Source organism: Neoarius graeffei, chromosome 23, assembly GCF_027579695.1.
Source record: "Neoarius graeffei isolate fNeoGra1 chromosome 23, fNeoGra1.pri, whole genome shotgun sequence".
Classification (NCBI taxonomy): Eukaryota; Metazoa; Chordata; class Actinopteri; order Siluriformes; family Ariidae; genus Neoarius; species Neoarius graeffei.
In genome coordinates, this window is record NC_083591.1 from 959,237 (window position 1) to 986,389 (window position 27,153).

At 45.4% G+C, this 27,153-nt stretch overlaps 1 protein-coding gene across 4 annotated transcripts in view; it reads left to right on the top strand.

The window, feature by feature from the left end:
* The window catches only part of usp45 (ubiquitin specific peptidase 45), a 50,990-nt gene extending 24,590 nt beyond the window's left edge, over positions 1-26,400 (top strand). For 2 of the 4 annotated variants that reach the window (XM_060905554.1, XM_060905555.1), the window contains exons 6-18: positions 1,056-1,204; positions 1,338-1,433; positions 1,505-1,635; positions 8,593-8,680; positions 9,510-9,591; positions 12,835-12,926; positions 13,065-13,121; positions 13,244-13,369; positions 20,187-20,802; positions 23,260-23,357; positions 23,529-23,615; positions 23,701-23,842; positions 25,632-26,400. In XM_060905554.1, coding sequence (XP_060761537.1) covers positions 1,056-1,204; positions 1,338-1,433; positions 1,505-1,635; positions 8,593-8,680; positions 9,510-9,591; positions 12,835-12,926; positions 13,065-13,121; positions 13,244-13,369; positions 20,187-20,802; positions 23,260-23,357; positions 23,529-23,615; positions 23,701-23,842; positions 25,632-25,762 — 1,895 coding nt within the window. In that variant the 3' untranslated portion in view covers positions 25,763-26,400. Of the gene's footprint in view, positions 1-1,055; positions 1,205-1,337; positions 1,434-1,504; positions 1,636-8,592; positions 8,681-9,509; positions 9,592-12,834; positions 12,927-13,064; positions 13,122-13,243; positions 13,370-14,749; positions 15,225-17,092; positions 17,356-20,186; positions 20,803-23,259; positions 23,358-23,528; positions 23,616-23,700; positions 23,843-25,631 lie in introns of those variants that run through there. The other 2 variants (XM_060905556.1, XM_060905557.1) reach the window with 2 other exon arrangements.
* Positions 26,401-27,153: the final 753 nt, after the last annotated feature.

The following is a 27,153-nucleotide window of genomic DNA, read 5'->3' on the forward strand; positions in this document are numbered from 1 at the left end:
AAATTACTCACATGAATAGTTTTTTAGATTTCAGAAAACCAAAGGAGGGGGGCATTGTGTGAAAGCTGGAGTTCTTCACATTCAAATTCAGCTGAAACTACAAAAAATCTTTAAGCAGAGAAGGTTAACCAGATACACACATTTCATTTTTTTTCTCCAAAAACTCTTCAGCTATGCTGAGTGTTATTCATTTAATATCATTCGAGGTGAAATTTTAAAAAGAACTGTGGTGAATAGACTTTATATTAAAAAGCTGCGCAAAAAAGGACAGGTTTAGAACGCACCATACTGCTCTCAACCAATCAGAACGCACCGTACTGCTCTCAGCCACTCAGAACGCACCGTACTGCTCTCAAACAATCAGAACGCACCGTACTGCTCTCAAACAATCAGAACGCACCGTACTGCTCTCAACCAATCAGAACGCACCGTACTGCTCTCGGCCACTCAGAACGCACCGTACTGCTCTCAGCCACTCAGAACACACTGTACTGCTCTCAGCCAATCAGAACGCACCGTACTGCTCTCAGCCACTCAGAACACACTGTACTGCTCTCAGCCACTCAGAACACACTGTACTGCTCTCAGCCAATCAGAACGCACCGTACTGCTCTCGGCCACTCAGAACGCACCATGCTGCTCTCGGCCAATCAGAACGCACTGTACTGCTCTCGGCCAATCAGAACGCACCGTACTGCTCTCAGCCACTCAGAACACACTGTACTGCTCTCAGCCACTCAGAACACACTGTACTGCTCTCAGCCAATCAGAACACACTGTACTGCTCTCGGCCAATCAGAACACACTGTACTGCTCTCAGCCACTCAGAACACACTGTACTGCTCTCAGCCAATCAGAACACACTGTACTGCTCTCAGCCAATCAGAACGCACCATACTGCTCTCGGCCAATCAGAATGCACCGTGCTGCACTGATATGAATAAAGAATTATATATTTTAATATAATTGAACATTATGTTTTGCTAACTGATAAAACCGATGTTTGGAATGTGTATAATTTCCTTGTACTAAATATTTGTTTTCATTTTTTTCAGGATCAACGTCAAAAATAATTAAACTGATCGAGGAGCCTGTGGAATATTCGGAGCCGGTGAGAGGGAAGAGTCCGGTGAACAGCACTTTAATTCCTGTTAAAGGAATCGTAAATCTTGGAAACACGTGCTTCTTCAATGCTGTCATGCAGGTTCACCTTTTATTCTGATTTCCTCAGGTTTATTTTTGTTGTTAGTGTTCAGTGTTGATTCTTAAAAAGAAGTTTACCTTCAGTGTGTTTTCTGTATGCTTATTCATGAACATTTCTGTTTGCTTGTTTTCAGAATCTGTCTCAGACCCACATGCTTAATGACCTCATACAGGAAGTGAAGGAGAAAGGACACAAGATGAAGATCTGCCCCCCTCCTGAAACCAACTTGGTACGACCCACACACCATCCGCTTTTATCATCAGTGACTCTTTTACAGAAGCTAACTGTGTGTGTGTTCAGGGCCCGCTGATTGTGACTCTGGCTGGTCCGGAGCCGCTTACATCCGCCATGATGATGTTCCTGTACAGTATGAAGGAGGCGGGGAAAGGACCTGTATCTCCCAAAATCCTTTTCACTCAGCTCTGTCAGAAGTAAGACATCACACTGTACATTCACTGAACCAATCAGAACACACCGTACTGCTCTCAGCCAATCAGAACACACCATACTGCTCTCAGCCAATCAGAACACACCGTACTGCTCTCAGCCAATCAGAACACACCATACTGCTCTCAGCCAATCAGAATACACCATACTGCTCTCAGCCAGTCAGAACACACCATACTGCTCTCAGCCAATCAGAATACACCATACTGCTCTCAGCCAATCAGAACACACCATACTGCTCTCAGCCAATCAGAACACACCGTACTGCTCTCAGCCAATCAGAACACACCATACTGCTCTCAGCCAATCAGAACACACCATACTGCTCTCAGCCAATCAGAATACACCATACTGCTCTCAGCCAGTCAGAACACACCATACTGCTCTCAGCCAATCAGAACACACCATACGAGTCCATTGTTGTAAAAAGCCTGAGCGCAGACGTTAGCTAGTTAGCAGGACGAACAGACTCAAAAACTCCTTCGTCCCTCACGCCATCAGACTGTACAGCTCCTCTCTGGGGGGGAGGAGGGGGAACAGGAGGACAGCGGACGGGAAGGAGCAGTAGCCTAGCCTGACAATAAGCAATACCGGACAATGTGCAATATAAAGTGCAATATCTTTCCTGCTGCCCCCCCTTTTTTTTCCTCCTTCTCCCCCTTCCCCATATCTTATTCTTTTTATATTTGTATATGTAAATAATTTATTTTAATTTATCTAGAAGTTTTCTCTATTTCTTTTCTCTGTTTATCTGTAATGATGCTGCTGGAATCTTAATTTCCCTGAGGGAACCCTCCCAAAGGGATCAATAAAGTTTTATCTAATCTAATCTAATCTAATCTAATCTAATCTAGTTAAAAACTTGGCACAAACCTCTTCCTGTTTCTGAACATTTGTTTTGTTTAAGCAAAGGCCACTTATAATATTTTTGCTTTTATAGTAGGACACTGTATCCTCTGACTCACTCAAACATACAAGCAACTACATTTCACACACACCTGCTTATAGACAGCATTAACACACACACACACACACACACACACCTGCTTATAGACAGCATTAACACACACACACACACACACACACACACACACACACACACACACACACACACACCTACTTTCACTTATTACTCACCTCATTTAAACCCTGCATTCTTTTAAGTTTGTTTCTGTTTGTCTCGTTGTGTTCCTCATGTCTGCTGTCGTGTTTTCATGTCTGGTGTTTTTTGTTGCTTTGACTATCCTGTGTAAATAAAAGGTTTCTGCACTCTCATCCATCTCCACGTCTTGACCCTGATAAAGGTGTTAAGTGAAAACATTAGAATCGAGAGAGAGAGAGCACATTCACATAACTTTTATTACAGTATATTCTTATAACTATAATAATAATAATAAGTTAACTTTCTATAGCACTTTTCACAATCCCAAGGTCATTTTACAGGAGAGAGGAAAGAAAAAAAAGGCTCAACAGTCAGAGAGGAAGAGAAAAGTCTTCAACTGAGATTTGAAAGTAGAGAAAGACGAGCCATCAGAAATAAAGCAGTAGCTGTTGTATTATACAGGAGTTCCTGTTGTTGATGTCGTAGTGTGTGTAGTTTATAAATGAAACTTTATGAAGGGATGTGAACACTAAAAGCAAGCTGTATATCCGGTTCTCTGCTGTCCGAGCTTTCGGCTCTCTGTGTTTGATCTCCGGTCGCTTTACGTCGAGGCCGTCTGAGTGACGTCACAATGTCATTACATCACATTTACATCACCGCCAGCAGCGTCACCACCGTCACAACACGGAAATCTGACGGCTCTGATTCCCACCGGAGCCTTAACAAAGTATTTCTGCAAATGTTACTCGGTTGATGGAGGGAGATTAACGTTTCAGCTTTATCGTTTTAGTCCCGTTCACACAGCGCACCGTTACAGCGCAGTAACGGGAAATATACAGTTTACACTGGGAGAGGGAACGGGGTACCGGAGCGTTTCTGAAGGAACCTGAACCAGAACTAGTAGTGGGGGGTGAATACTTAAGCACTCATAGCTTTTATGTGTTTTATTTGTAAATAATTGTGCAAAATGTATACAGTAGGTTCCCCCACTTTTAGTATAATGGGATTATTTAAATTTCAGTTCAGACTGTAACACGACTCAGAAGTGTGTGAATAAAACTGGTGTGTGTTGGGGGTTTAGTGATCACTGGTGGAGCTGCTCGCTGTGGTGTTCACGCTTTATAACTGAGGTGTGTGTGTGTGTGTGTGTGTGTGTGTGTGTGTGTTTTACCTCATACTCACCTGGTACCGTTTCAGCCACAAGCAGCGATATTTGTGTTTGTGTGTCCCTGAAACAGAATAATACACACACACACACACACACACACACACACACACACACACCCCTGCAATCTGAATTTGAATTTTATTTTACACTTTATAAGTGATTGTTGTGTTAGATGAAACTGAATTTGTATCACCTACCATCAGGTTCATTTAATTCATCCATAAAACTTCACTTGAAAATTCATATAAAGACAAAAATCCAAAAAAAGTTTGTGTTTCTACATCCTGCACTGATTTAGTTTAATTTCATTAATGAGGATTAATACAAACACAGAGACACAATAATCTGAAATAAACACTGACTCCATTCACAGGATGGAGGATTTGTGTGTAAAGCTGAATGAGGAAATGTTTTATTTTCACGTATCGGTCTAACAGGCACTTCCTTTTAACAATTGAGGTCATGTGAAGGTCAGAGGTCAGCGGCTGAGCAGTCGGGCTGATATCAGTTTATCTCATGTTTTGTTGGAAAAGAGTGTCATATAAACACCTCCACTTTCCCAGCGTGGGGATGTTTATGAGGACGTGCGTGTGTGTTTTACAGGCTTGGTTAATGGGGCTAATGTGTGTGAGTGACTGCTGGAGCGTGTTTAAATTTTTTGTGCACAGTTGATGCAGGATGGTGTGTGTGTGTGTGTGTGTGTGTGTGTGGTATTAACTCATCCGGTGTTAATCGTGTTAGTGAGTGCAGCTGTCGCTCTGTGGCAGAGACAGATTGAGCATCGCTGAGGGCTCCTGCTTCCTCTTCCACCACAGTGAACTTCCACAACATTCCTCCTCTCTCTCTCTCTCTCTCTCCCTCCCCTCTCTATTTCTCTCTCTCTCTCTTTCTCTCTCTCCCTCCCCTCTCTATTTCTCTCTCTCTGTCTCCCTCCCCTCTCTCTCTGTTTCTCTCTCCCTCCCCTCTGTCTCTCTCTCTCTGTGTCTGTTTCTCTCTGTCTCTCTCTCTGTCTCTTTCTCTCTCTGTGTCTCTCTTTCTCTGTCTCTCTCTCTCTCTCTCTCTCTCTCTGATTCAGTGTGTTCTCCAGGGCGGCCATATTGTTAGCTATTAGCCTAAACATGTTATGATTTTGCCCTTTGACCTTACATTAATGTAAACATGTGGAACACCAGCTGTGTGACCCTACAACAGGTTACTGTGCCTCTGACCACAGCTGTCCTTCTGCCGCCAACATCTGTCTCACATCTGCCTCATTCAGATCTGTCTCACTGAGGTCCTCTTCACACTCCACATTCCCGTCTGTCTCAGGGATCTCATCTGAAGAGGACAGTAGAGACACAGAGATGTTCACAATCGGCATTATTATTATTATTATTATTATTATTATGTGTCTCTAACACAGGCTCCGCCCACAAAATTGTATCTAATATATATATATATATATATATATATATATATATATATATAGGCGACACGGTGGTGTAGTGGTTAGCGCTGTCGCCTCACAGCAAGAAGGTCCGGGTTCGAGCCCCGTGGCCGGCGAGGGCCTTTCTGTGTGGAGTTTGCATGTTCTCCCCGTGTCCACGTGGGTTTCCTCCGGGTGCTCCGGTTTCCCCCACAGTCCAAAGACATGCAGGTTAGGTTAACTGGTGACTCTAAATTGAGCGTAGGTGTGAATGTGAGTGTGAATGGTTGTCTGTGTCTATGTGTCAGCCCTGTGATGACCTGGCGACTTGTCCAGGGTGAACCCCGCCTTTCGCCCGTAGTCAACTGGGATAGGCTCCAGCTTGCCTGCGACCCTGTAGAAGGATAAAGCGGCTACAGATAATGAGATGAGATATATATATATATATATATATATATACACAGTGGGGCAAAAAAGTATTTAGTCAGTCACCAATTGTGCAAGTTCTCCCACTTAAAAACATGAGAGAGGCCTGTAATTTTCATCATAGGTACACTTCAACTATGAGAGACAGAATGGGGGGAAAGAATCCAGGAAATCACATTGTAGGATTTTTAATGAATTAATTGGTAAATTCCTCGGTAAAATAAGTATTTGGTCACCTACAAACAAGCAAGATTTCTGGCTCTCACAGACCTGTAACTTCTTCTTTAAGAGGCTCCTCTGTCCTCCACTCGTTACCTGTATTAATGGCACCTGTTTGAACTCGTTATCAGTATAAAAGACACCTGTCCACAACCTCAAACAGTCACACTCCAAACTCCACTATGGCCAAGACCAAAGAGCTGTCAAAGGACACCAGAAACAAAATTGTAGACCTGCACCAGGCTGGGAAGACTGAATCTGCAATAGGTAAGCAGCTTGGTGTGAAGAAATCAACTGTGGGAGCAATTATTAGAAAATGGAAGACATACAAGACCACTGATAATCTCCCTCGATCTGGGGCTCCATGCAAGATCTCACCCCGTGGGGTCAAAATGATCACAAGAACGGTGAGCAAAAATCCCAGAACCACATGGGGGGACCTAGTGAATGACCTGCAGAGAGCTGGGACCAAAGTAACAAAGGCTACCATCAGTAACACACTACGCCGCCAGGGACTCAAATCCTGCAGTGCCAAACGTGTCCCCCTGCTTAAGCCAGTACATGTCCAGGCCCGTCTGAAGTTTGCTAGAGAGCATTTGGATGATCCAGAAGAGGATTGGGAGAATGTCATATGGTCAGATGAAACCAAAATAGAACTTTTTGGTAAAAACTCAACTTGTCGTGTTTGGAGGAGAAAGAATGCTGAGTTGCATCCAAAGAACACCATACCTACTGTGAAGCATGGGGGTGGAAACATCATGCTTTGGGGCTGTTTTTCTGCAAAGGGACCAGGACGACTGATCCGTGTAAAGGAAAGAATGAATGGGGCCATGTATTGTGAGATTTTGAGTGAAAACCTCCTTCCATCAGCAAGGGCATTGAAGATGAAACGTGGCTGGGTCTTTCAGCATGACAATGATCCCAAACACACCGCCCGGGCAACGAAGGAGTGGCTTCGTAAGAAGCATTTCAAGGTCCTGGAGTGGCCTAGCCAGTCTCCAGATCTCAACCCCATAGAAAATCTTTGGAGGGAGTTGAAAGTCCGTGTTGCCCAGCGACAGCCCCAAAACATCACTGCTCTAGAGGAGATCTGCATGGAGGAATGGGCCAAAACACCAGCAACAGTGTGTGAAAACCTTGTGAAGACTTACAGAAAACATTTGACCTTGGTGTGGAGCACCCAGAGCACCCGGAAACCCATGCGGACACGGGGAGAACATGCAAACTCCGCACAGAAAGGCCCTCGCCGGCCACGGGGCTCGAACCCGGACCTTCTTGCTATGGGGCGACAGTGATATCCACTACACCACCGTGCCGCCACCCCTGGGGGTTTGTTTTTTTGCTTTACAATAGCAGCTCATTAAAAGTAAGCATGGTTCTTCTGTGTGTGTTTCTGTTTTTGTTTCCTTTTTTCCACCTGGAATAAATGCTTGAAGTTTATTCGTATGGAAGTGGGCGGAGTTTGTGTTGATTGATTTAGTGACTTTTTCAGAGGAGCGTCTAACCGACTCGGTGCTGTTGAGTGTCAGATTGTTTCTGCTTCTGTTGAACACGATTCTGTCTGTATTCAGTGTCTCCATCAGTAAGAGTCAGTAATATCGTTTTATCTCCCACTCAGACACGTCACATGATGACCTTGCGGCTGTCCGTCACCATCGGCAACGCTGACGCTCGACCTCGACTCTAACACAAACGCCATAACTCCAAAAGCTATCATTATATACTCTCTCAGTACAAACACTTCACTGTTCTCCAAACTTAGCTGGCTCACTGTCATGTGCATAAGATTGTGGGGGGGCGTGGCCTAGTATATCTCAAACACTTAGCTGTTGTGTAAAGATGCCATTGCTCTGACAATTTCCTGCATCAAAAAGAAATGCATGAACATATGGAAACAAATCACGACTCGAGGCACGTCATGAGGGGTTTAACCAGAAGTGTGTGATATCGGAGGATGAACCATGAATTTATTCTCTGTCTGAGCATCAGGAATGTTTTGCTTCACTTCTAAGGAGGCGTGTCCTTTGTGCTTCACTTCTACGTAGGTGTTCTTTGTCACAAAGCAGCTTTACAGAAAGATATAAATTCCAGATATAAATTTTACATGTATAAATTTATCCCTAATAAACAAACCAGAGGCAACGGCAATGAAAAAAACTGGCCTGAGACGACACGAGGAAGAAACATTGAGCCTCTGTGCTGCAGTACTAGTAAAGGAGGTGTGGTCTGTGTATCTGTCAGTCTCAGTGAGGGGGCGTGGTCTTCACTTCTCTAAGCTTTTATTAGACCTTTTATTAAATGGGAAGCGTAACTGTGTGCATTGTGTTGTTTAACATACTGTATTTAATTATTCTGTCCTTTAAAGGTACGTGTGTGTGTGTGTGTGTGTGTGTGTGTGTGTGTGTGTGTGTGTGTGTGTGAGAGACCCCAGCTGGTTGACTAGAAAGCTGTCAGGAGAAAAATGGCTGTTGTTTAATGACTAGAAGCTTCTTTACACAGCATCAGAGGGGGAAAGACCTTGAGCATAAAGAATACACATTCATTCATTCTGTTATATTGTGTGTGTGTGTGTGTGTGTGTGTGTGTGTGTGTGTGTGTGTGTGTGTGTGTGTGTCTTTCAGGGCACCTCGTTTTAAAGGTTATCAGCAGCAGGACAGTCAGGAGCTCCTACACTACCTGTTGGACTCGGTCAGGATGGAGGAGAACAAGGTGTGTGTGTGTGTGTGTGTGTGTGTGTGTGTGTGTGTGTGTGTGTGTGTGTGTGTGTGTGTGAGTCCCTCTCAGAGTGAGTTTGGGTGCATCACAGGATTAGCTGAGTTTTTTGACCTAAATAGTCATTAGGGACAATAGAACAGTCACCACAGACAATTATCTATCGATTGGAGCGGCGCTGTGTCTCAGCACACACACACACACACACACACACACACACACACACACACACACACACACACACACACACACACATTAATCTCTCACACACATTAGTTTGAAGTGTTTACAGTGTTTATGCACTTTTCTGTTATCTCATATTTACAGAAAATAAAACAGGACATGAATTTGTATTTAAACCCAAAGTGGGCGTGTCCTACACTAGAGCATTTTTATTTATTTCGTTTTGTTTGTTTACGTTAGAGATGTGCAGACATTTGTTTTAATCTCTCTCTCACACACACACACACACACACACACACACACAGAGTTATGATTTGGGGGGGGGTTTGTTCTTAAAATCATCTAGCTCACTCATGTTTTTGTTGACACCTGCAGGATCACAGATAAACTCATCTAACTAAAAATGTAAATAATATATAGAAATAATTTTTTTAAAACTAATAATGTGTCTCATCTTTGTATCCGTGTTTGTACCTCAAATCTGTGATTATGAACCAATTTGTATTAATGAACTGCTTTAACGATGGACTGTTTTAGACAGTGTGTGTGTGTGTGTGTAGTGAAATGTTTCTGGTAAATGTGTGTGAGATTGTCCTGCTGAGTGTCCTCTCCTGTCCTCTCGTGGTTTTTTTTAACTTGACAGCGAATCAAAGCGGCCATCCTGAAAGCGTTTAATAATCCCACTGAGAAAACAGCTGATGAGGAAACCAAACGCCAAGTCAAAGGTACACACGCACACACACACACGCGTGCTCGCACGCTCACAGAGCGACGTCGCCAGCTAGTGGCAGTCTGATTAAATCTCAGTCTTTGTATTTACTGTTATTTTCTTTTAATCCACAATCCCAAAATTTTACATTTAATGTCCTTTAATAATCAGATATTTGGCATGTATATATGATCTATAATATATGACATGCTCTTAACTATAAACGACAGCAGCGGTGAATAATGATTTTTAGAAAGTGTAGTATTTGTAATGGGTGTGTATCAATAATCAGACGGAGAGATGTTTCAGGATATTATTATCACTTCCCTTGTGCTCTGATGGTGAACACGGCTGCATCCTGGTACTCAGTCTGTACTAACGACAGTTAAGTGTCTCCTTCCTGACCGTAACCGTAGCATGAGCAGGCAAGTGAGTAGTAAGGACACAATTCAGATGTACTCCTGCGTCATCTTACCTGTCCTCTGATCCAGATGTTCACAGATGACATACACACACGACTACTATCAAACACCTGCTGAGTATTCAGACACCCTGCATACTGCTCTTTGTGTACTAATAGTATGGAAGTATGAGTACTCAGACCCAGCCTCTGTTCATTTTATAGACTGCAATCCCATAATTCTGTTCATCAGATTTACTTTAAAGTATATCTGCATCTGAATACACAGACTTCCAGACTGTTAGTACACAAACGCAGTGTGTAGGGTGGGTCAATACTCAGTGGGTAATTAACAGTAATTGAACGGTACCCTGATGATCAGCTATATCCGTAGTACGCAAACGTGCCACACTACACGACCCCATAATTCAACCGGCGCCTCCGAAGAAGAATAATTCCTCCAGGAGAAATAGAATAAAGACGGCTGTCCAAAGCGAAGCTGGTTGTTGCAGCTGCATATGTGTGTACAGTGGGGCAAAAAAGTATTTAGTCAGTCACCAATTGTGCAAGTTTTCCCACTTAAAAAGATGAGAGAGGCCTGTAATTTTCATCATAGGTACACTTCAACTATGAGAGACAGAATGGGGGGAAAGAATCCAGGAAATCACATTGTAGGATTTTTAAAGAATTTATTTGCAAATTATGGTGGAAAATAAGTATTTGGTCAATAACAAAAGTTCATCTCAATACTTTGTTATATACCCTTTGTTGGCAATGACAGAGGTCAAACGTTTTCTGTAAGTCTTCACAAGGTTTTCACACACTGTTGCTGGTATTTTGGCCCATTCCTCCATGCAGATCTCCTCTAGAGCAGTGATGTTTTGGGGCTGTCGCTGGGCAACACGGACTTTCAACTCCCTCCAAAGATTTTCTATGGGGTTGAGATCTGGAGACTGGCTAGGCCACTCCAGGACCTTGAAATGCTTCTTACGAAGCCACTCCTTCGTTGCCCGGGCAGTGTGTTTGGGATCATTGTCATGCTGAAAGACCCAGCCACGTTTCATCTTCAATGCCCTTGCTGATGGAAGGAGGTTTTCACTCAAAATCTCACGATACATGGCACCATTCATTCTTTCCTTTACACGGATCAGTCATCCTGGTCCCTTTGCAGAAAAACAGCCCCAAAGCATGATGTTTCCACCCCCATGCTTCACAGTAGGTATGGTGTTCTTTGGATGCAACTCAGCATTCTTTCTCCTCCAAACACGACAAGTTGAGTTTTTACCAAAAAGTTCTATTTTGGTTTCATCTGACATTCTCCCAATCCTCTTCTGGATCATCCAAATGCTCTCTAGCAAACTTCAGACGGGCCTGGACATGTACTGGCTTAAGCAGGGGGACACGTCTGGCACTGCAGGATTTGAGTCCCTGGCGGCGTAGTGTGTTACTGATGGTAGCCTTTGTTACTTTGGTCCCAGCTCTCTGCAGGTCATTCACTAGGTCCCCCCGTGTGGTTCTGGGATTTTTGCTCACCGTTCTTGTGATAATTTTGACCCCACGGGGTGAGATCTTGCGTGGAGCCCCAGATCGAGGGAGATTATCAGTGGTCTTGTATGTCTTCCATTTTCTAATAATTGCTCCCACAGTTGATTTCTACACACCAAGCTGCTTACCTATTGCAGATTCAGTCTTCCCAGCCTGGTGCAGGACTACAATTTTGTTTCTGGTGTCCTTTGACAGCTCTTTGGTCTTGGCCATAGTGGAGTTTGGAGTGTGACTGTTTGAGGTTGTGGACAGGTGTCTTTTATACTGATAACGAGTTCAAACAGGTGCCATTAATACAGGTAACGAGTGGAGGACAGAGGAGCCTCTTAAAGAAGAAGTTACAGGTCTGTGAGAGCCAGAAATCTTGCTTGTTTGTAGGTGACCAAATACTTATTTTACCGAGGAATTTACCAATTAATTCATTAAAAATCCTACAATGTGATTTCCTGGATTCTTTCCCCCCATTCTGTCTCTCATAGTTGAAGTGAACCTATGATGAAAATTACAGGCCTCTCTCATCTTTTTAAGTGGGAGAACTTGCACAATTGGTGACTGACTAAATACTTTTTTGCCCCACTGTATATGTCATCTGTAAACACCTGGGTGAGAGGACAGGTAAGATGGTGGAGGAGTACGTCCGTATTGTGTCCTTACTACACACTCGCGTAGTCATAGAACACACTCGAGTTCTGGTCAGGTTGTAGCTAACTGAACTTTCATTCGTACATCCTGAGAATTCAGGTGCAGCTTGGTTTTATATTTACAGGAAGTAAATGTGTTTTATGATCTGTTTAAATCTGTACGCACAGGGACAAGGCAGTGGAGGTGATGATTAGTGTACAGGAAGTTCACACTGGTTTAAGAATTCATTAAAACACTGAAATAAAATGTTGTGAGGTCACAGCCTGAATCTGATTAGAAACAGTTTAGTCAGAGCAATCTGGCAACCCGGAGCTCATTCCTGGTAGAAACTGGATGGAACAGTAATCCTGGAACCCTGGCTTCTAATCCTGACCATAATCCCAACCGTGAATCCACTAACACTATTAAATGAATAACGAGCTCCTGTGTGTTAATAATGAGTTGTTAGTGATTTTGTTCCTTTAATCCACTTTCAGAAATAAAACGTTTTCAATTTTCAAGAAAGTGGCGCTTTTCATACTTTAACATTCTGGAGACAAGTGGAGAAAACAACTCGTCTTCTTCTGTTCTTTATTTTCTGTGCTATTTAATCTTCTCCATATTGTGTGTGTGTGTGTGTGTGTGTGTGTGTGTGTGTGTGTGTGTGTGTGTGTGTGTGTGTGTGTGAGACAGCATATGGTAAAGAGGGAGTGAAGATGAACTTTGTTGATCGCATCTTTGTTGGCGAGTTGACGAACACCATTATGTGTGAAGAGTGTGAACATGTAAGTTTTCCTGTGTGTGTGTGTGTGTGTGTGTGTGTGTGTGTGTGTGTGTGTGTGTGTGTGATTGAGTGACTGAGTGAATATATTCCTCATATGTTCCCTTCAACTGATTTGTCGTGTGTGTGTGTTAATTTTCAGATTTCGACAGTGAAGGAGGCTTTTATCGACATCTCTCTGCCCATCATCGAGGAGAGAGTGAGACGTTACACTGATTTATTTTACTTTCCCACAAGCCCCCTCTCTCCGATATTTTCACCCTTTATTCTCTTCTCACGTTGACATGCTTGTTCTTTCTTTGTGGGTTTTTTCTCCTACAGATCTCCAAACCCTCAAACCCGGGCCGGCTGAGTAAACTGGGCCGAGACCAGGAGTCCCTGAGCGGCCACGCCGACGAGCCGTCTCATTCACACGCCGCCCGCAACGGGAAGAAGCCGAGCGCCCCGGTAGCGTATGGTTGTGATCGTGTCGTGTCCGTTTCCCTTCATGTGTTTTATGTTGGAGTTCACTGTACACGAGTCAGCGCTCAGAAAACAGTCAGCATGTGAACCGGGAATGATCGACAGTTGCATAGTTGTTTTGAGCTCTCTGATATTAGCTGAGCTGCTGGAGGCCCCGCCCCCTTCGCCCATCTCACGGTAGTGATGTTTGGGCCGGTGCTCTCGTCTCGACTCCATGTGAAAGACACGCTTGACACGACGTCCTCCCTTTCTGCCACAGTGAATGGAGAATGTTTTGAGTTCATTCATGTGAAAACATTGCACACGTACACAGCTAACATCTAGATTAATTAGGGAAGGCACTAAAAACTGTCCTGTATCAAGTGTCAAATCTAAGAGTTTATAATTAATATTAAAATTATTTGTAAAGTGATCAGAACCCTGTTTAAGTTCAAGTCAACTTTATTGTCAGTAATGCCATCTGTGCAGGACACACAGAGAATTGAAATTGTGTTTCCCTCTTATCCGCAGTGCAAACAGTAATAAACATGAAATATAAAATATAGGTACAAGATATAAACTATAAAAAGGGGAAAAAAATGGGGGGGGGGGGGGGAGTTAAGAAAAGACAAGATCGTGGCAATCCAGAAAGTGCAAATGTGGCAGTGTGAACAGAATTAACGATATAAATTTAAATGTGCCGAATGACAATATAAACAGAATGAACAATGTAAACGGGAACAGCAGTCTGACAGTATAGTAATTATCAGTATAAATAAATAAATGGCAGTATGAGCAGAATTTTCAGTGTAAGTATAAATATGGCAGATATGACAGTATAAACAGTGTAGCAGTGAAGTCTATCAAAGATTAAAGATGTATAAAGTGTAAACAGTTTTTATATAGTGCAATTAACTATAAAAAAGGCAGCATGAGCAGAATTTTCAGTGTAAGTCTAAATATTGCAGATATGTAAAAAGTGTAAACAGCGTTCTAAACAGTTTCTATATAGTGCACTTAACAAAAAAAACCGTGTAGACAGTATTGTAAACCGTTTTAACGTAGTGCAATTGAATTCCGTTACAGTTCATTAAAGTGGCTGGTGACGTTTGGTTTGTGTATTAAGGGAAGGGGGTACTGGCCTGGGAGGGAGTTCAGCATCCTGACGGCTTGGTGGATGAAGCTGTCTGTCAGTCTGCTGGTTCTCGCCCGGAGGCTTCTCGTTCTCCTCCCAGAAGGCAGGAGGCTGAAGAAGTGGTGGTTGGGATGGGTGGAGTCGCCCGCAATGCTGAGTGCTCTGCGGGCCAGGCGTGTGTTGTAAATATCCTGAAGGGAGGGTAGGGGGACACCGATGATCTTCTCAGCTGCTCTCACTGTGCGCTGCAGGGTCTTCCAGCAGGATGCAGTACAGCCGCCGTACCACACAGTGATGCAGCTGGTCAGGATGCTCTCGATGGTTCCGCGGTGGAAGGTCTGCATGATAGGGGCTGGTGCTCTAGCTCTTTTCAGTCTGCGGAGGAAGTAGAGGCGCTGCTGAGCTTTCCTGGCCAGCGATGCGGTGTTGCTGCTCCAGGAGAGATCCTCGGTGAGGTACACACCCAGGAACTTGGTGCTGCTCACTCTCTCCACAGCGGCATCATTGATGGTCAGTGGAGGATGCTGGGTGGAGGCTCTCCGGAAGTCGACAACCATCTCCTTCGTCTTCTCCACATTAAGAGAGAGATTGTTGTCTCTGCACCACGTGGCCAGTTGGCTCATCTCGTCCCTGTACATACCTGCAAACTAGTCACCTTTTGGCGAAATTCGCCGTTTTGATCCCAAAATAGGTCACTTGTGTGAATCGTGTAGATCCGAAGAGGTTTTTTTTTGGGGGGGGGGGGGGGGGGGGGTGCGTTGCCGAACATTTGGTTCGTCGACTGACGTTCCATGACGACCAGTTACAGGTTACCAAAGATTTTATAGGTTCCTTTGCACCGTCTCTCATAACTATTAAAGACACTGTAGGCTAAACAGTAACGGTGCACTTCCTTTCCATTGGAGTTCTGGTTGCCAGTCCTCGCTTACGAATATTCCATAGGATTCAGACCGCAGAGTCACCTTTTTTACTGAGTGGTCTAGCAGCCTTATTTCGTGAATGGATCTGATCAACGGATCTGGGACAAAGTCAGTCTGAATATAATCTCTGTCTGGGATGAATGGATGAAGAACTCGTCTTTGGATAAAGGATTTGGTTGCTGTTACATGTTTTGAGGTAAGTCTTATGCAGTGCCAGAAATCTGTACATAAATGTATTTTTAACATTAGTGCTGAAAATTAAGTTTAAGACATAATATGCCAGCTAACTCCATAAGACAGCTGCAGATGTAAATGCTAGCTGCTAGCCTACTGTTGTCGGATATGAGAGATGAAAACGAACACATAAGCGTGCGTGGCCTGGAGAATTTCCCTGTTCACATTGGATGGTTTTCAAATACAGAAAACACCCGATCAGAGCGGGTTTTTTTTGAAAGATAGAAAGCTGGCAGGGCCTGTACTAGCTTGCTTTTTAGAGCACAAGCAGGCTAGTATCAAAGACATTAGCTAACTTTTATCATCGTCAACTAGCAGCTGTTTATTTCATATGTCGAGGGTGAAAAGGCGTTTGTTTTGGCGTTAGAAGCCAACGAGAATGCCAACGAACGTTATGTTTGTGTTTTTATTTTATTAACTGAACGTGGTAGGTCATCTTTTTTTTTTGTCTGAAGAACTTCACTCGCGTCATTCATGATCAGCTATCAAGAAAGCACCTGACGACCTGTGTGTTTTTCTTGGAGAGAAGATTTGTTCAAAAACACTGTATCATACAAACATAAAAAAAAACATCCAATGTGAAAATGGTTCTAGCCTACTATGCCATGCCAACACGAACCCCATGAATTCGAAAACCATGTACATTTTTAAATGTCAACAAATGAGGTTGGGTGTACCCTTAATGATTTTTAGTGATGACGTGCCCTGATCCAGGCAATAATGTTGGATTTTTTTTTCCAGATGAGGGAGCTTAATGAGGATGATGCACAGTATGTGCAGCAGCTTGAATTAGGGCAGAAGTGCAGGTGGAGCTGGGCGTGGCTAAAATTGGAAGTGAAGACTGAGGTGAAGGAGTGCAGTACAGCTTCCCGCTGTCACAGTATTTCAAAAAAATTGACAAAGCGGGCTACTGTAAATGCAGCCTTTGCTGCAAAGAAATAAATTATGGCAGAAAGGGTTCCCATGCTCTGATGGCACACTGTCAAACAGAGGTGCACAAGCAAAAAGTGAGCACAATACTCACTACCACTAGTGTCCTTCCTCCTGTTCCAGTTCCAACACAAAGTGCTCCCAAGGGTCCTGAGCTGATGAGGGAACGAGTAAGGTTACCTGTACCTGTATTCCAACGGGTCGCTAATGCTGACGTGTGTATAGATTAAATAGGCTAGCTTTTGTTTATTTATTTAACTGTTTCATAGTGGACTTATGTCAGGGGTTGAATGCATTATTAGAACAAATTATTCATGGTGTGAGTCAGTATTAAGTGTAGATTATGTAAATGCAAATACATTTGGTTACATTATGACAGCTTTACAGTGAAAATGAGAAATGAATGAATACTAAGCCATGGCCACAGGGCTGTAACAAATGGTTGGGCTGGTGTTTGCAAACATAGCCTTAAAACTGTACTGTTTAAAATCTTTTTTTTTCTTTGTTTAGGCGATGGTTCTTGCTACTCTTGCTGAACATTCCCTCCCATTTTCTCTCACACCAGTCATGGTAAACCTGGCTCAAGCGCTGGCTACAGAAGTTTCCAATGTCCAGTGAAGAAAGTTTCCAGTGTCACACTTCAAAAATTACTTTTTTAAATTCAAATTTTACTTTTTATACTTTTCCTTCCTTAATGGTAATGTAATGAGGTGTCAGATGCAAAACTGAAAATTGCAAAGCTAAAAATGAATAAATCTTGTCTTTGTTTTAAATGTTGTCTTTTCCCTTTATTTTCCTTGATCGCGCGCTGTTTAAGGGGGCCGGGGGGGGTACCGGTAGTTTGTCACCTTTTTCAACCCTCATGAGTTTGCAGGTATGCCTGTAGTATGACTCATTGTTGTTAATGAGTCCCACCACAGTCGTGTCATCCGCAAACTTGATGAAGAGGTTGCTGTTGTGTGTTGGTGTGCAGTCGTGGGTCATCAGGGTGAAGAGAAGGGGGCTGAGCACACATCCTTGAGGGGCCCCTGTGTTCAGTATGATGGTGCTGGATGTGTTGCTGCCGACCCGGACTGCCTGTGGTCTTCTGGTCAGGAAGTCCAGCAACCAGTTGCAGAGGGAGGTGTTTAGTCCTAGACAGTCCGGTTTCTGTATCAGCTGCTGGGGGATGGTTGTGTTAAATGCTGAACTAAAGTCTAAGAACAGCATCCGCATGTAAGAGTCCTTAGTGTCCAGGTGAGTGAGAGCTGAGTGGAGAGCGGTGGAGATTGCATCATCAGTGGACCAATTGGCCCGATATGCAAATTGGTACGGGTCCATGGAGGGAGGGAGGATGGATTTGATGTGCTGCATGACTAACTGCTCGAAGCACTTCATAGTGATGGGGGTCAGTGCCACAGGGCGGTAGTCGTTGAAGCAGGATGGAGAGGCCTTCTTTGGAACAGGGATGATGGTGGTGCTCTTGAAGCAGGTGGGAACAACAGCTTGGCTCAGGGAGGTGTTGAAGATGTCTGTGAGCACTTCTGTGAGCTCCTCTGCACAGTCCTTTAGCACACGACCTGGAATGTTGTCCTACAGCTTTGCGGGTGTTGATCCTGGAGAGGGATCTCCTCACACTGACTGGAGACAGGGACAGCACCTGGTCATCCGGAAGGGGTGGTGTCTTCTGTGCAGGCATGCTGTTGTTGGCTTCAGACCGTCCAAAGAAGTTGTTTAGACTGTTCAGCAGAGTGATATCCTTGTCACAGGTCTGTGGTTGAGGTTTATAGTCCGTGATGGTCTGTATCCCCTGCCACAGGCTCCTTGTGTCTCTGCTGTCAGTGAAATGATGGGCTGTCCTGCTACTGTACTGCTTCTTTGCTAGTCTGATGCCACGGGACAAGTTGGCTCTTGCTGATCTCAGACCAGCCTCATCACCTGCTCTGAAAGCAGCGTTCCGGGCCTTCAGTAACCGATAGACTTCCCCCGTCAGCCATGGTTTCTGGTTGGCCCGTACTGTGATGGTCTTAATGTCCGTGACATCATCAGTGCATTTACTAATGTAGGCTGTAACAGTGTCTGAATACTCCTGGATGTTGATCTGGTGGTTGTAAGTGGCTGCCTGCTTAAACATGTCCCAGTCTGTGATGTTAAAGCAGTCCTGAAGTGCTGAGGAAGCACCCTCTGGCCACACCCATACCTGCTTCTGGACCGGTCTGGTGACTTTGACCTTCGGCCTGTATGCTGGCATTAGCATAACAGTGATGTGGTCTGAAGCACCAAGATGGGGGAGGGATGAGGCCTTGTATGCTCTTCTCAGTGTAGTGTAAACCTGGTCCAGTGTGTTGTTTCCCCGTGTTGCAAAGTCAATGTGTTGATGTAAATGAGGAAACACTGTTTTGAGATTTGCGTGGTTGAAATCCCCAGCTACGATGAGAAGTCCCTCTGGATTGACCGTCTGTTGGTCGCTGATGGCGCAGTACAGTTCACTCAGTGCCTTGTCCCTATCGTTGTTGTTGCAGCTGGGAGGAATGTAAACTGCAACAAGCAGGATGGCAGAAATCTCCCTCGGTAGATAGAAGGGCCGGCATTTGATGATCATAAACTCCACAAGGGGTGAACAGTGTCTGCAAACTACCACAGCGTCCTGACACCAAGCATCCCTGATGTAAACACAGACCCCGCCGCTGCGGGTCTTACCTCCTTCAATGAGGGCTCTGTCTGCTCGATAGCATGTTAGCCGGTCAAGCTGGATGGCGGAGTCCGGTATGCTGTCATTGAGCCATGTTTCCGTGAACACAAAAACACAGCACTCTCTCACAGCCTGCTGGGTCGCTCTCAAAAGGTGAATATAATCCGGTTTGTTATCCAAGGAGCGTACATTGGCGAGTACGATGGACAGTATAGCCGGCTTGTGCGGATTAGCCATTAGCCTGGCCCAGATACCCCCACGCTTTCCCCGCTTCTGCTTCCTCTCGCACCGCCTACGGCACTTCCTCTGCGGATGTGCAGCAGCAGTGGGGGTCGATGTCAAAGCGGGCCGCCGGAGTAGGCCGAGGTCATGTAGCTCCTTAGCGTGTGCCGGGTTTAACTTACAGAAAAAAGTGTTACCAATGTCAAAAAGAGTTCCACGGCTGTATGTGCGCCTCGGGACGGACAAACGCGATGAAAACATACAATCACTCGAGCACACCGATGAAGACAAACATGTAAACACCACATTATCGGGACAGAGAGGGGCCGCTGCGTCCGCTTAATTTAAATTTAAGAAAAATTTCACAATATTGTCATTGCTGTGCACTAATTTAATCGGCCATCCTCTACTACGTCTTTCTGCCAAAAGCTTCACAATTGCGGAGCAGCAACCAAACACCATGAAACACACTTAGCCTTCAGGCAGTCTGTAAAGAAAGCACAGGTAAGAGGAGGAGAAAACGAACAAAATGGAACAATCTGGCAACTCGGAGTCCTGAGAAACGTCTTGGGCACATGCAAAGACATGCTGTAAAGCAAAGACACAAATGGTGTTATACTACACATGGAGTGCACTAGGAAGGGTGTATTATTCATCTTACACTCTCTGTGTAGTGAGCAAACAATTCTCTTTTGGTGTGTGTGTGTGTAGAAGCTGCAGGGCCGAAGGTCATCCACTTGTCATGACACCAGAGGAACAGATGAATCAGCATCCAGCCTACGAGAAGACGCTGCATGTTTGAGTGGGCACCGTTGCCATGGTGACACAGCAGGCAGCCAATCAGATGCCAGTGATAAAGACTCGTCCCCTCAGGACAGCAGCAACGACGCGGACAGCGAGGCGTCAGAGTCTGAGTGCTCGCTGCGAATCTCCAGTTCCTCCCATAAAGCTTCATCTTCTTCCACCTGCATGAACCCCGCCCCATCTGCACCGAGCCCCACCCCTTTTGTCCGGGAGCAGACAGGAAGTGCAGTCGAACAGCTAGTGAGTGCAGTTTCTAAATTAGGGTTAATGCACACGCCGCTAGATGGTCTTTCACTCAGCCATGGAATGGAGGAGAGAGACAGAGAGCGAGAGAGAGACAGGGAGCGAGAGCACCAGGGGGCGTTCCAGGCACTGTCACACAGCTACACACCTGCGTCTAAAGAGTGTTCAGTGCAGTCCTGCCTCCATCAGTTCACCTCCATCGAGCTGCTGATGGGAAACAACAAGCTGCTGTGTGAGAACTGTACAGAGAGACGTCACAAACAGCACAGGAGGAGTGCAGGTACACACACACCGTTCCCCTTAACATCTAAACTTTTAAAACAATCTACAGTACGTAGCATAATCAAGCGTTCAGTTTTAATGCTTAAGACTCAGTAACCTCTTCACAAATCCCGATCTATGAATAAACATAAATGCAAATTTGAACACGCCCCCTCCCCCAGTATGGTCTTATGTTAGCACAACCAAGCAGCAGAATGGCAGGTGAGCGTTACTTTTCTGCGTTTCTACTCGGAACTGTGAGTTCAGCAGAAAAGCAGCATTGGCATGACATCACATTCTGAGGTTAGATGTAGCTCCGCCCACAAATAAGTTTCACACAGAAGCATTGAAAAAGTGAATTTTAGCAACAAAAAAACAGTCTTGAGCAAGTTTGACCCAACTCTCTATAATCAGAATCAGGAGTTTTTAATAAAAGTAGAGTTTTGGGTGGTGTTAAAAAAATGCAATTATGTTATTGTTACCATGGTAACCATTCATAGGCAAGGGTCAGAGGTGAAACGTAGAATATCAACTTTGTCTAGAAGAACGACCCAAAAAGCGAATTCAATCTTCCTGGTGTCTAATTTGCAGCCTAAAATTGAATAAAATGCTTAAAATATAATGTTTTGCCCAATTTCCGAAGGTTTGTTTACATCTCACTTATGCGCACTTTCACCCCCAGGGGACCGCCGTCGTGACGTCATTTAAGCCAAACAGACTGGGAGCAGCTCTGTGTTTACCTGCGAACCGAGCACACGTGTACGGACTGTGGTCGTGAGAGGTTGTGTAAAATGTCTGAAAGCGAGAGCGATTTTGAAGTAGGAACTCTCCAAATTGAATACTGAGAGGTGAAACCGTATCTGTATGACCCTGTGGCCGTTGTGAAGCAATCGGTGAATGTGGCTCACTGGTTTGACCGCGTGGCCTCGGAATCAGACAGCGACTCGGCCGACTCTGATCGCGGTGACCCCGGACCTCAACAAGACTCGCGCCCAAACGATTTATCCTGGTAGTTATGATAAATTCCTACTTTCGCCGTAATACTAAATAAGAGCCCTTTTGAAGAATAATTAAACCGCCTCCCTAGTGGATATAGGGAACGATTACTGGACAGCGCGCCGGTAGGCCACATTAGCCTGCCATCCGCGGCATTATACTATTTATAGCCGACTCTAAGCGAGGAAATATCCCTCTGTCTCATTTCCACAGTGATTGTACAGGATCTCTCAGGATTCTTGACTTGTCAATTGCAAGCAAAAGTAAAAATGTTTCCCTCCAATCTTCTCCTTTTTGCTTCAGCGTTGCTGCTCTGTTTCTCCTTTGACTGCTTGATTTTGTTTCACACGCACAATCCACTCTCTCCGCCTCGTCTCCTCTTTCAGAAAAAGCCAACCCTCTTGCTCCGCCTCTTCTCCTTTTTTGGAAAAAGCCAACCCACTCGCTCCGCCTCTTCTCCTCTTTCGGAAAAAGCCAACCCACTCGCTCCGCCTCTTCTCCTCTTTCAGAAAAAGCCAACCCACTCGCTCCGCCTCTTCTCCTCTTTCGGAAAAAGCCAACCCACTCGCTCCGCCTCTTCTCCTTTTTCGGAAAAAGCCAACCCTCTCGCTCCGCCTCTTCTCCTTTTTCAGAAAAAGGCAACCCACTCGCTCTGCCTCTTCTCCTCTTTCGGAAAAAGCCAACCCTCTCGCTCCGCCTCTTCTCCTCTTTCGGAAAAAGCCAACCCTCTCGCTCCGCCTCTTCTCCTTTTTCGGAAAAAGCCAACCCACTCGCTCTGCCTCTTCTCCTCTTTCGGAAAAAGCCAACCCTCTCGCTCCGCCTCTTCTCCTTTTTCGGAAAAAGCCAACCCACTCGCTCTGCCTCTTCTCCTCTTTCGGAAAAAGCCAATCCACTCGCTCCGCCTCTTCTCCTTTTTCGGAAAAAGCCAACCCTCTCGCTCCGCCTCTTCTCCTTTTTCGGAAAAAGCCAACCCACTCGCTCCGCCTTGTCTCCTCTTTCGGAAAAAGCCAACCCTCTCGCTCCGCCTCTTCTCCTTTTTCGGAAAAAGCCAATCCACTCTCTCTACCTCTTCTCCTCTCTTGGTAAAAGCTTCTATCTGAACCGGTCCCGTTGTTACAGTTCAGTGCACAACAGTAAGGCATGGGGGTTTTTTTCTTTGGAAATTCCTGAACGCACGTCTGCACTCAAGCTGAACGGCAATGTAAGTAAACGGAAGTGGACTCAACTCAAGCGGTTTGTTTGGCTTAAATGATGTCACGCCGAGTGGTCATGAAAATAGCCAAACAGAAATTCGCCGCGATCCGCGCTAACTTATTTTAATTATTACTTATTAACAATACTTCTTGGGACCAGAAGAAAATTACAGAGGGTTTTTTAACATATAAAGTTTCAAATGTGCATAAAATTAAAACCATTGCCTATGAGCTTTAAACAGGTAAAGTATTAATGTAGTGTGTGTGTGTGTGTGTGTGTGTTACAGATAAGAAAGTAGAGAAGGTGTACACGAGCGCCCGCAAGCAGATGCTGATCTCAGAGCTGCCACCAGTCGTCACACTGCATCTTAAACGCTTCCACCAGGTCTGAACACACACACACACACACACACACACACACACACACACACAAGCCCACAGCTGTGTACATTAGTATTAATCCCACATTCAGATAATGAAGTATCATAATAGTTCACTCTGTGTGTGTGTGTGTGTGTGTGTGTGTGTGTGTGTGTGTGTGTGTGTGTGTGTGCAGGCTGGGATGAATTTACGGAAGGTGAACCGGCATGTTGATTTCCCGCTCATTCTGGATTTAGCTCCATTCTGCTCCGCCTCCTGCAAGGTCTCCATCTTCATCCCGTGTTTGAGTTAGCAGTATTTATAAATATATCATATATAATTTATTTATATTGTGTGTGTGTGACCAGAACCTGGGTTCTGGAGAGCGGGTTCTGTACAGTCTGTATGGTATTGTGGAACACAGTGGCTCGATGCGAGGAGGCCATTACACAGCGTACGTCAAAGTCCGAACACCACAACGCAAGTGTGAACAACACCGGAGTCAATCTGGTACACACACACACACACACACACACACACACACACACACACTAACGCATGTCCCAATGCAGAGAGGGGGATCATGGGTAAATGTGGCACTCAGAGATGTGCTCAGTTCTCCCAGAGCTCACCACACACTGTGACTCTTTGATGTTACGTGTCAGGTGAGCGCTGATTGGGAGGCGTGCCTTATTTTATACAGAGAAACAGTTTGATGAGACAGTGACATTTCTTCTGTTTAATCAAATTCACATTAATGTTTAAATTAAAAAAAATTCAAATTACATCTGAAGTGTAAACTAACACGCCTCCTCTCTGACCCTGACACGCCTCCTCTCTGACATGCCTCCTCTCTGACCCTGACACACCTCCTCTCTGACCCTGACACGCCTCCTCTCTGACCCTGACACGCCTCCTCTCTGACCCTGACACACCTCCTCTCTGACTCTGACACGCCTCCTCTCTGACTCTGACACGCCTCCTCTCTGACTCTGACACGCCTCCTCTCTGACTCTGACACGCCTTCTCTGACCCTGACACGCCTCCTCTCTGACTCTGACACGCCTCCTCTCTGACTCTGACACGCCTCCTCGCTGACTCTGACACGCCTCCTCGCTGACTCTGACACGCCTCCTCTCTGACACTGACACGCCTCCTCTCTGACTCTGACACGCCTTCTCTGACTGACACACCTCCTCTCTGACTCTGACACGCCTCCTCTCTGACTCTGACACGCCTCCTCTCTGACCCTGACACGCCTCCTCTCTGACCCTGACACGCCTCCTCTGACTCTGACACGCCTCCTCTCTGACCAACACGCCTCCTCTCTGACCGACACACCTCCTCTCTGACTCTGACACGCCTCCTCTCTGACACGCCTTCTCTCTGACCCTGACACGCCTCCTCTCTGACCCTGACACACCTCCTCTCTGACTCTGACACGCCTTCTCTCTGACCCTGACACGCCTCCTCTCTGACCCTGACACGCCTCCTCTCTGACTCTGACACGCCTCCTCTCTGACTCTGACACGCCTCCTCTCTGACTCTGACACGCCTCCTCTCTGACTCTGACACGCCTCCTCTCTGACCGACACGCCTCCTCTCTGACACGCCTCCTCTCTGACCGACACGCCTCCTCTCTGACTCTGACACGCCTCCTCTCTGACTCTGACACGCCTCCTCTCTGACCGACACGCCTCCTCTCTGACTCTGACACACCTCCTCTCTGACCGACACGCCTCCTCTCTGACCCTGACACGCCTCCTCTCTGACCCTGACACGCCTCCTCTGACTCTGACACGCCTCCTCTCTGACCAACACGCCTCCTCTCTGACCGACACACCTCCTCTCTGACTCTGACACGCCTCCTCTCTGACACGCCTTCTCTCTGACCCTGACACGCCTCCTCTCTGACCCTGACACACCTCCTCTCTGACTCTGACACGCCTTCTCTCTGACCCTGACACGCCTCCTCTCTGACCCTGACACGCCTCCTCTCTGACTCTGACACGCCTCCTCTCTGACTCTGACACGCCTCCTCTCTGACTCTGACACGCCTCCTCTCTGACCGACACGCCTCCTCTCTGACTCTGACACGCCTCCTCTCTGACCGACACGCCTCCTCTCTGACTCTGACACGCCTCCTCTCTGACTCTGACACGCCTCCTCTCTGACCGACACGCCTCCTCTCTGACTCTGACACACCTCCTCTCTGACACGCCACTTACTTTGAAATGAATAAATTCCATTAAGGATATTTTTAGTGAAACTCCGACCTGTTTTCTGTCTCTGTGTGTAGGTTTTAAAGAGGCCGTGTCGGCTGCTCCGGGTCAGTGGGTGTACGTGAGTGACACCAGCGTCCAGACGGTTCCTGAATCTCGAGTACTGAACTCTCAGGCCTACCTGCTGTTCTATGAGGAGCTCCTCTAGGGGGTGCCACTACTGATGGAACACTTCTGTTTTGACATCATTGATGTTCTCTTACGGATGCAAACATGAGATCAATCAGCTATAACACACATCAACACACACACACGACTGACGTGAATTACACTCATTAATATCATATGAATTATTATTAATTCTCACTGCAGGCTGATGGGGCGCTAGTGAGATGCTGTAATGAGTAGAAAATATTCTAAAATGTATAATTATTTATATTTTACAGATCTTGTTTGTCTGTCCTTAAATTCTGCTTGTTAAAGAAATATTTCATATCTTGGGTGAGAAATACCAAAGACGATAGGAAGAACATTTCAGAGGGCGGAGCTGCGGTTCCTCTCGGTTCTGCGCTGGAAACAAGACGCTCAGAACGAAAATCAGCGACATGATACATCACATATTCATCACACACGATATCATCATCAGAATACTAAACCTTGATCCAGGAGGCAATCTGATAAACCCAACAGTCTGAACACACACACACACCTATTTTATTTCACACTCCAGAGGAAATTAAAATCTCATCCTGCTTCGTTTGTGTGTGTGTGTGTGAGAGAGAGAGATGAAAATGAAGAATAACCTCAACTGAAATGAAAATATATCATCTGCATCCCGATCAGAAATGTGTGTGATTTTTAATATTTAACTTTTCTTATCAAGATGAACTTTATTTCTGATAATCCAATGATTGAATGTTAAGGTTGTTTAAGATGATATGAAATCTATAATAATGATAGTAATGTCCACGTCACAGGCAAAAATTCATGCAAAATAATTCTTAGAACTCATAACGTTGTGTGATTTAGTGCCACTGGAACTAAAGATGGCTGAAGACAAGTTTGTGTCAGTGTGAAAGAAGGAATCTGTGATTGTGCTAAATGTGAGTGTGATGGCCGCTGCAGCACTCCAATACAATCCTCTGAGAGGCTGCAGATCTTTTCAGCTCCTCAGGAAGTCGCCGAAAACAAAAACACTGCAGCCCCTCTGTGCAGTCCCAGCTCCCGCTCCACCGCCCAAGAGAGCGCGAGTCTAAACCCAGCAGCTGCACCTGCAGACCCGAATAACTCCTTATCAGCCTGTCCAGCATCCAGCGTCACTTGCCACCATGACCTCCGGAATCCAAGCCTTGGAGTCCAGTCGGTTCCCTCTACAAGTTCATGTTTCCCGTTAACAGCGGGTTTATTTACATCTTCCATGCTCCCAAATTAGCTGCAGGGGCAGCTTCTGCATCGCAGAACTTCCAACTACTCAATCTGACATCTTGCATTAACCCTATAGAGGCTTTGCACCGTCACATGACCCCGTAGCAACTGTAACTACATGGCCATGACAGGGTGCACGTCTGTAGCGCTTCATTCAGACGAGTTAGTTGTTAT